The following is an 11,219-nucleotide window of genomic DNA, read 5'->3' on the forward strand; positions in this document are numbered from 1 at the left end:
TTTTTCTTTATAGTTGTTCTGTTTTCAGCTTAAATTTGAGGGTAGAGGGGATTCATTTGTGATGAGAACTTTAAATCCTGTGTGGGGTAAAAATTATTTCATTTACATTGAAAAAGAGCAACGGTTCATGTAGGATTTTAAATGCTTGACTAGAGAAAATGCATTTATAGGGATTTCCATTGGATTCAGAGGGATAAAATGATCTCCCTGTAAATCCAGTCTCGTTACATTTGGTGTCACTAAAATTCAGATATCAGGGGGAAGATGAGATGGGGAAATCCTGCATCAGTCTGTGCCAGCAGCTCCCACAACCCAAATCCCCTAAATCTGCAGGATGGCAGCACATAAAGGATTTATCACCCTTTAAATTTACTGCCTAGGAGATCCAAAAGCTTCTATTTCCCAAAAATAACCATCTGGGGAGTTATTTGAGAACTCCCTGGTGCCTATTCCAGTCTCTGGAGCCGATCCCTCGGAGAGTCCCGAAATGCAGATTCAAAGCACCAGAAACCCACGGTTATTTCTGGGAGACACCAGAATTACAGCTCAGGAATCATTCTGGGCTCAGCTCCCACACTGGGGCTGGGTTTTAAAGCCTTTTTTGGGATGTAAAACATATTCCCCCAGGTGTTATCCCAATTCTTTTGTCGGGAGGTCTGGGCTAAGAAACTCATCCATTGTCTCCTCTGGGAACTGGAGCCAGCCAAAGGGGAAAAGGGATGGAATTACCTGGCTCCCCTTTTGCACCGGGGTCTCCCTTTGTGAGGCGGCCCTGGCGTGTCATGGACACCCTTTTTTCCTGGGAAATGTTGTTTTTCCTTGTGTGTTTGGGAAACAAAACCGTCCTCAAGAGCCTTGGCTTTGCTTTTTTTGCCCTCCTTGTGCCCAGTGCCAGATTTCAGGGGAAATGAGGGGGGCTGGAATTCTAGGCTGGAAGGTGAGAGCAGCTCATTCCTGCTGGGCAGAGCTGTCATTCCCTCCCCCAGCCCCAGCAAAACCACTGGAATCATCATTTAATCCTGGCAAATCCATTCAGCACCCCGCATTAATCAGCTTTTTATGAGCTAAAGGGCTTGGGGATGGAATTCAGGAGAGGAAGAGTCCCCTCGCAGGTGATCTCACCCCAGCAGGGGTTGTGACTCTCCTCAGAAATAAGGAAATGGAAAGCTCTGGTTTCCTTTCACCCAAATTCTTCTTGGCTCTGGCAAATCTGTGCTGTGTGATAAAATCCAGGGTTCCAGCACAGGTGGGAGTGCTGCAGCACCTTCAAATCACAGCAGGGAGCAAAAAATCTGGGAATAAAACTGTCTGTGTGTGCTGGGCTCAAAGAATTTGGGGGTTTATGGTATTTAGGGAATTAAAAAGCAAAGGAGAGTGAGAATTTTAATTTTGCTTGATATACAAACTGGTTGCAAGGGGTTTGGATCCACATTAAAATCAGAGGGAAGATTCCCACTGATTTCTTTGGAAGAGATGTCTAAAACTCCCCACCTCCTCTGCTCAAAAAATAAACAGGGGGATACATAACAGTAATAAATTATAAATCATTGCAAAAAAACATAGCATTTTTCAGCTCTCCTGACTCAAATTGTGAAATATCCTGAATTGGAACAGATCATTAAAGTCCAACTGCTGGCTCTGTACAGGACATCCCACCAGGAATCCCACCAGGAATCCCACCAGGAATCCCACCAGGAATCCCACCAGGAATCCCACCAGGATTAGGGCAGGAGCAGACTGACTTCATTTCCATCTCTTCTTTTTCATTTCCATCTCTTCTTTTTCATTTCCATCTCTTCTTTTTCATTTCCATCTCTTCTTTTTCATTTCCATCTCTTTATTTTTCCCTTGGAGAGGGAGAAAGAGCAAACTGTGCTGAGGTGGGAAGGATTCCCCGGGCTCCAGGGAGGTGCCAGAGCCTCCAGCTGCGGTGACAGCTGTGCCAGATGTCACCTCGTGCTGGAATGGGGGACAAAACCAAACAAAAAGGGGTTTCAGGCTGGCAGGTGGAACAGGGATGGCCGGGCAGGAGTGGGATGGAGAAGGAAAACACAGGAGCTTTTGGGAAACGCAGAAATTGCTGCTCCAGGTGAGGCTCAGCACAAGAGGGAGCTCCAGGAGCTCCCAACAGCTCTGCCAGTGACAGGTTTGCAGCTGAAGCACAAAAATCAGGGAATATCCCGGTTGGAATGGCCCCACAGGCATCATCCAATCCAATTCCTGCTCAAACATCACTGCCCTGTCCAAACATCCCTAAGAATTAATGACCTCACAGACCCCGAGCCATCCAGATCCATCCAGGACAAGCACAGTGCCCTAAACCAAACATTTTCCCGGGATAACTTCCCAAAATGGAATTTTTTGGAACACAAAATTCAATTTCTGAGAGACCTGCACTGCTCAGACCTTTTTGCACTGGGTGCAGTAGACTATACAGGGGGAAAGAAACCAAAAAAATAACCCTGATATGGGAAGAATTCCTCATTTTGAGAAAATTTCCCATGGAGAACTGGTATTAGAATGAGAAGGATTGATCTCAAAGCTGGGCCTTCTCCAGGTGAAAATCTCCAGCAACTGGGATCTGTCCAATGGGTGATTCCTCCCAGAGCATCCCAAACTCAGCTGCCTTCTCCAGAGGGAAACCTGGACCTCTCCAAGCGACTGCATTTTCCTCTGGAACACTTTGGAATCAGTGATGGGAGAGACCCAGGCATTCCCAGCAGTGGGGTGGGGATTCCCACCTGAAATCCCAGTGAGGGTGGGAGTACAGACAAGCTGGGATGTCCAGGTCAAGAAGAAATCCCAGTTATCCCAGTTATCCCAGTTATCCCAGTTATCCCGGGAGATGCAGAGCCCTGGCTGTAGCTGTTTCATACTGGCCAAGGGACAGAGCAGGAAGCGGAGATGTGAAAATGTGACTCACCCAGGACTGGAGATCCTGCCCAGCCCTTCTTCTGATTATTCCTTTACCTTCTAATTACTTGTTCCTGATCCCAGAATTCCACCCAGCCCCTCCCCCAGCTGGGTGCAGGCCAGTTAACCCAGAACATTAATTGATATTTATATATATATTTATATTGATATTTATATAGATATTGATATTGATATTGATATTTATACTGATATTTATATTTATATTTATATTTATATTTATATTTATATTTATATTTATATTTATATTTATATTTATATTTATATTTATATTTATATTTATATTTATATTTATATTTTTTTATATCTATATATATTTATATTTATATTTATATTTATATTTATATTTATATTTTTATATTTATCTTTATCTTTATTGATATTTATATTGGTATTTATTAATATTTTTATTGATATTTATTGATATTGATGTTGATGTTGATATTTATTGATATTGAGGACAAGACTGCTGATAAATAATCCCAAATCCACTGGATGCCACAGATAAACAGATTCCCATAAAAGAGAATTTCTCAGAAGGGATCAAGGAACTTCTTTGGCACAAAATTCCAAAGGAAATCACAGCACGAGGGAGGATCAGACACGGTCACTGCTGGCAGCATCTTCCCTCAGAGCCTCTCCTGCCCCACTGCACTCCCCAAAACGAGAGCTGTGGTGGCACACACATAATAAATGTGGGAGAATCACCCACCCAGGGTGTTCACCCACAGCCCACAGTGCTCAGGGCTTTCTCCAGCCTGCCCTGTCATTAGATAAAAGCGTTGTTCTCTAATTTGTCGGGTCAGCTTTAACTGCAGTTCTGTCAGGAGAGGGCGGCTGCCAACAGCATCACCAAATTGGTTGGGAACACAATTAGCAACGCAATAATCTCAGGTTTAGCCAGAGCATCACCTCTGCCCAGAATATTCTGCAAACTCTGCCAGATTTCCCTGCTTACCCTGGAACTTTCCTTCCATTTACCAAACGGCCTCATCAGCCAGACAAGATCTGAAAGGAGACAAATGGATCTCTCACTGCTGGAAAATGAAAAGAGCTCGGGCTTTTGCTTTGTTGGGATTGCAGGAACACCCTCATGTCTGCTCAGATCAGATTTTAGGGATAAATTCCTGCCTGTGAAGGTGGGGAGGAATTCCCAGAGGAGCTGTGGGTGCCCCCTGGCAGTGCCCAAGGCCAGGCTGGACAGGGCTTGGAGCAGCCTGGGACAGTGGGGATGGAATGAGATGATTTTAAGGTCCCTTAACTCAGGCAAACCAACCCAAACCATGCTGGAATTCTGGGATTCTATGAAATTGGATTCAGTGATCCAGGCTGGGAAGAGCCTGGCCTGTTGTAGAATATTCCTGCAGGGCTGTGACAGAGCCCAGAGGCTCAGGAAATATTCCCAGGCTCTATGTTCAATATTCCCATGTTGGCCTTTCTGGCAGGGCAGGGATTTTATTCCTGTCTCCAGGGGCTGAGCTGGATGTTTCCTGCAGCAGCCAAAGCCAAGCTGGAATCCCCAGCAATAATTAACACAAATCCCCAGGGGCCAAACCAGGAAGGGAGCAGATCAGCAGCCCCTGGGGAGATAAGGAAACAAAGTCCCATATTTTTATCTACTTTATACAGGTAGTTTGACCTGGTTTTCACCAGGACAAGCACAGGGTTTTTAGGGGAGGCCGAGGTTCCAGCAGGTCTGGAGCAGGAGGATGGTAACCCTGAGGAAGTTGGCAATTAAATGTAGTTGTGTTCCTCATCTTTTATTTTATAGGCCTGATTTGAAGGCATTGGGAGGTTTTGGGGCTCCTTTGCTCAGTGCAGAAGGGTCATCCTGCAGGTGGTAAATGCAAGGGTGAGTTTTATAAATAAATGTATTTAACCACATGAAGTTTCTCCTTTTCAAACCCAGCTCTAAGAGAAAAGTTAACTCAAAAGTTAATTTTTCATTTCCTTATTTTTTTGCTTTTTGTTCACTTTTTGTTCCTTTTTCATTAATTTGCTTTTCATTCCTTGCAAGGGATGCAGAGGCTTCTCCTGAGTCAGGGAAGGCAGCAGCAGCAGCAGGAGGCTCGGGGGGGAAGCAGAGCCTTGCCTCCCTCAGCAGCAGAGCCTGATAAATCAAACCACAGCCTCCTTTTGATTAAACTCTGTCCTACTTCTCCAAACAGAGCTGTTAATCCTGAATTCCATCAGTTTACTCGGGAGGTTCTTCCCTCTGGAAACACCAGCGGGGCCTGGCAGGGCCTTTGCAGCCCTGTCTTGTCTCAAGGCAAACAAGACTCGGTTATCAGCAAATCTGAAATTCATTGTGAGGCAAATCCTTCTCCTTTTGATAAACCAGAGTGTGTCAAAGGCAAATGTGGGGCATTTATACAACAATGAACCTTCCTCCACAGCAGCTGCTGAGTTCACCTGGGGGCTGAAGGGGCTGGAGGGGCTGGAGGGGCTGAGGGAGCTGGGATGGGGCTGGAGAATTCCAGAGGGAGCTGGGATGGGGCTGGAGGATTCCTGAGGGAGCGGGGATGGGGCTGGAGGATTCCTGAGGGAGCTGGGATGGGGCTGGAGAATTCCAGAGGGAGCTGGGAAGGGGCTGGAGAATTCCAGAGGGAGCGGGGAAAGGGGCTCAGCCTGGAGAAAAGGGGGATCAGGGGGAATTTCTGGCTCTGCACAAGTCCCTGCCAGGAGGGGACAGCCGAGGTGGGGTCAGGCTCTGCCCCCAGGGATGAGGGAACAGCCTCAGGCTGGGCCAGGGGAGGTTCAGTTTGGATTTTGAGAACAATTTCTTCCTGGAAAGGGCTGCCCAGCCCTGGCACAGCTGCCCAAGGCCCTGGTGGAGCCCCCATCCCTGGAGGGGTTTAAAAGCTGCAGGGATGTGGCATCTGGGGACAGAGTTTAGTGGTGGCTTTGGGAACACCTGGACTCAGTGATCTTGGAGATCCTTTCCAACTTAAATTCCAAGATTCAGGGATTCTGTGCCCATCACAGCTCATCAGGGTGCTAATGACACTGTGGGACAGCTCTTTGTAAACTCCTCTCTGTAAAGAGCAGCCCCTGGAATAAATACCCTAAATTAAACTGTTGTGTGGAGCAAGTGCCCTGATCACCCAAAATACTTTTGCCAGGATTTTTAGGGGATTGGGTGACACCCACCCACTGATCACTGGCAAAACCACTCTGACCATTTCAAGCTCTGCCTGCTCAGGGATTTCACCAGCCCGAGTCGTGCCCAGACACATCTCAGAGCTCCAGGACAGGCCTGAAAGGGACATTTTCCATTTCGAACAAAGCCTTTGCACGGGAATATTTTAATAGCACAGGCTAAGCAAGCATCAGTTCCACAGTCAACATCCATAAAACCAGCAGCTGCAGGAAGAGGCACTGTTGGGTTGGGAATGAAAGCGCCACATCCCGATGGCCCCTTTGCCACCTGCGCAGCTCTGTTTGTTCAAGTGCTTTAAAGAGCAGCTTTAAAGCATCGTTAAAATGTCTTCAGACAGGAAAAGAGCAGCTTCAACACCAGCTCTTACATCTGGCCTTCGAAACGCTTTGCATTCCTTGGTGGTGGGAAGGCACCGGTGGGTGCCAGAACAGCGACACTTTGGTGAGGGAGATCGTGCCTGGAATCCTGCTGGGAAAATAGGGAAAAAAGCGTTCCTGACACTTTTATTTCTCACTTAAACTGCAAAGTTATGTTTTAAAGTAGATGTTTGGTGGCGAGAAGGACACTAAATGAAGCTTCTTTTATCTCTGGGACAGAATAGACTGCAGAAGCCTGAGCCTCGTGATCGGCAGGGTCGTGTTGTATTCCACGGGATTTCAGGTTAAATCTTGAAAATACCTGTCCATCCCTATCTCTCCTTTCTGGAACCGTCTCACCTGACACCTGGGGGTACCTGATAAATGTGAAACCATCCCAAATCCCCTCTCCTGCCGCTGGAACACGGCGCTGAGGCTCCAGCTCCTTCGCACTCATTCCCTTGGAGCCGGGATGCTCGCAGGCACCTGCCGGCACCCTTGGCAGGACAAGCACGCTGCAGGGTCTCTGTGGCGATGGAGGGGTGCGATGTGAAGGTTCTCTGTGGCGATGGAGGGGTGAGATGTGAAGGGTCTGTCGCGATAGGGGGGTGCCATAAGAAGCCGCTGTGTGCGGGGCAGCTCTGGCGCATCCCGCATCCCGCAGCGCGGCCGCCGAGCGCATGACGCCAGCGCCGGGAAAAGCCAGGGAGACACGGAGCTCCAGGGAAACAGCTGGCGTCCCGGAGGTGCCAGCCAGCTCCATCCCACGGGTTTCCCCGAGCCCGGCTCCGCCGCTCCTCCTCCCCCGCTCCCGGCGCAGCGGCTGCGGCAGCGGGCGGGGCGGAGGGACCGGCCCGGGGCCGCGGCCACAGGAGCGAGCGGGCGGGAGGTGAGGAACGGGGGAGGAGGGAAACAGGGAGGGGGAAAGGTGGGGATTTAAGCGCGGGCAGAGCCGGGCTGGGGAGCTGCGGTGCGCGGAGCGGAGGTGAGGGAGGCGCGGGGCCGCGGTGAGCCGCCGCATCCCGGTGATCCCGCAGCCCGGTGATCCTGCAGCCCGGTGATCCCGCAGCCCGGTGTTCCCGCAGCCCGGTGATCCTGCAGCCCGGTGATCCCGCAGCCCGGTGATCCTGCAGCCCGGTGATCCCGCAGCCCGGTGATCCCGCAGCCCGGTGATCCCGCATCCCGGTGATCCTGCAGCCCGGTGATCCTGCAGCCCGGTGTTTCTGCAGCCCGGTGTTCCTGCAGCCCGGTGTTCCCGCATCCCGGTGTTCCTGCAGCCCGGTGTTTCTGCAGCCCGGTGTGCCCGCAGCCCGGTGTTCCCGTATCACGGCATTCCCGCATCCCGGTGCTCCCGGTGCCGGCGCTCTTTCCCCGCTCGGTTCGCCCAAGGGCGTCGCATCCCGGAGCATCCCCCGGGCAGGGACCGGTGACCTTGGCGAGCGCGGCCGCTGCCACGGCGAGTCCCCGGCGGCTCGGTAAGGAGCGGGGGGAAGGCCCGGGAGCGGGGCTGGCAGAACCTGCGGGGGTTGCTGGGCTGTGCCTTCCTCACGGGAGCTGCTGGCGTTCCAGCCGCACCTGCAGCCTCCAGCGAGGGCTTCGAGGTGTCCCCTCCAAGGGATGGCATGAGATGAGCTTTGGGGTCCCTTCCAAGCCATGCCGGGACTTGTTGCTGCAGCCCTGCGGTCTGGTTTGCCAGGTGATGGTTTGCCTTAGGGATTCCCTAAAATCGAGGCAAACAGGCAGGAATGAAAGGCTGTGATAGGTGGGGGGTGATGGAGGAGGGAAGGTGCTGCTCACACCGTGTGCTGGGAACGCTCATCGCTGGAGGATTTCTCTTCTTTGGCTTTCTTAGAGTCACTGGTGGCTGCCTTCAGTGGGAAGCAGGTGCAAGTCCTGCCTTCCCTGTTGGAAAAACCTTGGATAATATGGAGGAGAATCCCTGCAATAAGTGCTTCAGCTCTGCTTAGCAAGCACAAGGCATTTTGAGGGGATTTTAATGTGGATTTTAATGCTTTAGGGAATTGGGGTGCTTGGTTTTGTTTCTCTCACGAACATCACGAGTGTGGTACAAATAACTGTGTCTTGGGAGCAATTCCATGAGTGCTTGGAGTGATTTCTGGTGCAGGTTTATTGGAGAGAAGCAGGGGAGCTGTGCATGGAGCATGGAGGTTATTCCAGTGGAAAGGGAGATGCTGAAATGCTGCCTTGGTCCCACGGCAATGTCCCACCCCTCTGTGCCCAAAAATCATCCAGCACGGGTGCTGCAGGACACACAGCTCCAGCTGGCTCAGAGGCAGCCAGGGCTCTGCTCTGGGTCCTGCCAAGCCACATTTTATGGAGCTTTCCATTTGTTTTATGGATGTCAACAGCTTTGTGTGTCCAAACCTGTTTGGGGAAAGTGGCCTGCAAAGGAACCTGTTCCCTGCTGCACAGATGGGGTTAAATCTGTGAAAAGAGTGCATCTCCTTTTTAATTTCTTATCTGTTGCAAGAATCTCACTCCAGTTTTGCTTTTCCCCTCTCGGAGCAGTGACTGGAGTGGTGCAACTCTGCTGCCTTTGATGAGATCTCAGGGGAGATGCACTTGCACAAGAACTTGGACCCATTTTCCACTGATACCTGTCATAGCTGTGACAATATTCACCTCCTCACGTTGCACACAACCCAAGCTGTTGCTTTCAGCTGCCTCAGAAATGACTCAGAGCAAAGCAAAGATGTCTGAATAAAACAGGGGCTACAACAGAATGTAAATCTTATTTTAGAGCCCAGACATCTCGGTTATTTTGTTGATAGGTTGATGTGTTTATACAACCTCCTGAACTTGAAAGCCTTCAAAGGATGTAGATGATGTCCCAAATCTCACAAGGAGCTGAGGTTTGTCACCAGGAGCAAATCCAAAACCCCCCTGAGATATTCCTAGAACAGTTCTTTGAAAACTCTTCATTTTTAAGTGTTTGCAGTTTAAAGCTGGTGATGCTCTCTGGTCCCAAACTTGAGGTTTTGGTTGGGAATAGTTCTGCTCAAACCCAAATTCCTAAATTATGTTTACACTCAAAACAGAGGGAAAGCTTTCCCTTTCCCTGGGAAATTGCATTTTCCCCATTTTCTCTGGCAGAGCTGCTCCAAGGTACAAATCCTGGCACAGGGGGAGGACCCAGAGCCCAAAGCACGCTCAGCCCAGGAAAGCTGGAAAGGAAGGGATCTGTTCCCAAACTGCAGGGAGGAGCTGGTTATGTAAGGAAACAACTGAGGAAACTTCAAGGGAGGGAAGAACAGGGAAATTGTTGAAAAATTAATTTGGCCTTGGAAGAAAATGGGACAGAGCTGCTCCAGGAATGTTCTAACAGAGGAGCTGCATCTTCTCCTTTCCCTGTGCCTAAGGATGGGATTGGGCACTGATAAATCAGCCAGGTTGCAAAGTTGGGGGCAGCTGAGTTCTTTAGAGCTGTGGCTTTGCTGGGGGCAGCTGAGGCATGAAATCAGTGCCAAGTTCAGCTGCTTTCAGTTGCTGTGCTGGTACTGAATGGTGAGAAACCTCTCTCCAAATGAGATCCCTGTGGGTGCTGCAGATCAAGCTCTGCTTTCCTGAGGGTCACAAACGTGTGGGTCTCATTCGAAAGGACTTTTCCACACGGTTGTAGGTCATGGTAAACTCCATCTGTGTACTGAGCTGAGCTGAAGGAGAAAACCCAGCAGCCTCTGGCTGTTGTCCCATGCAGCTGGCGAGGCAGGCTGACAGGAATCCTCGTGCTCCAGGCAGAGATGCAGCTGAATTCCAGCACCAAACCCCGGGTTGGGAGCCCGGAATCGCTGCAGGAGGAGCACACACACGGATCAGGGTTCAGCTGGAGATGAGGAAGTCGGGTCAGACTTTGTGCAGGTGTGGCACTGCCACTCGAGGAGGGGTTTGAGGTTCCAGAGGTAAAAGGAAGTCTTCCTGCACAGGGAAAGGTCCTGGGCCTTGTGTGCATTATGCAACACCTGAAAGAACCAAAATAGCACCTGTGTGCTCCCACTGGGGCCAGAGGGAAGGAAGCTGGGGTTAAAGATTAGGAAGATGCTGGAATTAATTCTCCTGAGCCAGGTAAAACAGAAGCAGGGCTGGAAACACCAATGCTCTTTCTGCCTTAGTCCTTCCTGGAAGATTTTTTATCCCAGCAAACCCCAGAGGCTCAGCCAAAGCGTTTTCACCCCCATGCAGAATGGCTGAGTCATGCAGAGCACCACGATCTCCCCAGCTCAGAACCTCAGCCCGGGACATAGGGAAGGGATTTACATTTCCTGGAGCTCTGGAATGGATGGCTAAAGGTGCAGGATTGCTTCACTCTGCTGTGCACTCCAGAATTCCAGGAGTGGTTATTTATTAAAATCTGCAAGACAAGGTGGTTTTTGAGGAGCATTCTTGTCTGCAGCAGGAGCTGTGCTGGGATTGTTGCTGCTCTTCTCCCTCCCATTCCATCTGGAATTTCCTCCCTGGGAGAACAAACTGGAGGTTAAATTTAAAGATCCATGTGGGAGTGCTGCAGGAACCTGAGGGCTCTGCTTGCCAGGAGGGGAAGGAGCTCTCCAGGCTGAGCTGCTGCTCCATGGACACGCTGAGTGCGGGATCAGAGCCGTGGGGATGCGCAGAGGAACGGGCTGAGGTGTGCTCCCAGGAAATGCTGGGATGTAAAAGATTCCCTGGATCAGGCTGAGGTGTGTTCCCAGGAAATGCTGGGATGTAAAAGATTCCCTGGAGCAGGCTGAGGTGTGTTCCCAGGAAATGCTGGGATG

The 11,219-nt window shown here is 50.3% G+C and overlaps 1 protein-coding gene across 2 annotated transcripts in view; it reads left to right on the plus strand.

Moving 5' to 3' along the window:
• The first annotated feature begins 6,781 nt into the window (after positions 1–6,781).
• SPTSSB (serine palmitoyltransferase small subunit B) overlaps positions 6,782–11,219 on the plus strand; it is a 10,688-nt gene continuing 6,250 nt past the window's right edge. Inside the window, exon 1 of one of the 2 annotated variants that reach the window (XM_015637014.3) lies at positions 6,782–7,336. In XM_015637014.3, coding sequence (XP_015492500.1) covers positions 7,128–7,336 — 209 coding nt within the window. In that variant the 5' untranslated portion in view covers positions 6,782–7,127. Of the gene's footprint in view, positions 7,337–7,626; positions 7,923–11,219 lie in introns of those variants that run through there. The other variant, XM_015637015.3, reaches the window with a different exon arrangement.

The sequence above is a fragment of the Parus major genome, chromosome 9, assembly GCF_001522545.3.
Source record: "Parus major isolate Abel chromosome 9, Parus_major1.1, whole genome shotgun sequence".
In the NCBI taxonomy this organism is placed as follows: Eukaryota; Metazoa; Chordata; class Aves; order Passeriformes; family Paridae; genus Parus; species Parus major.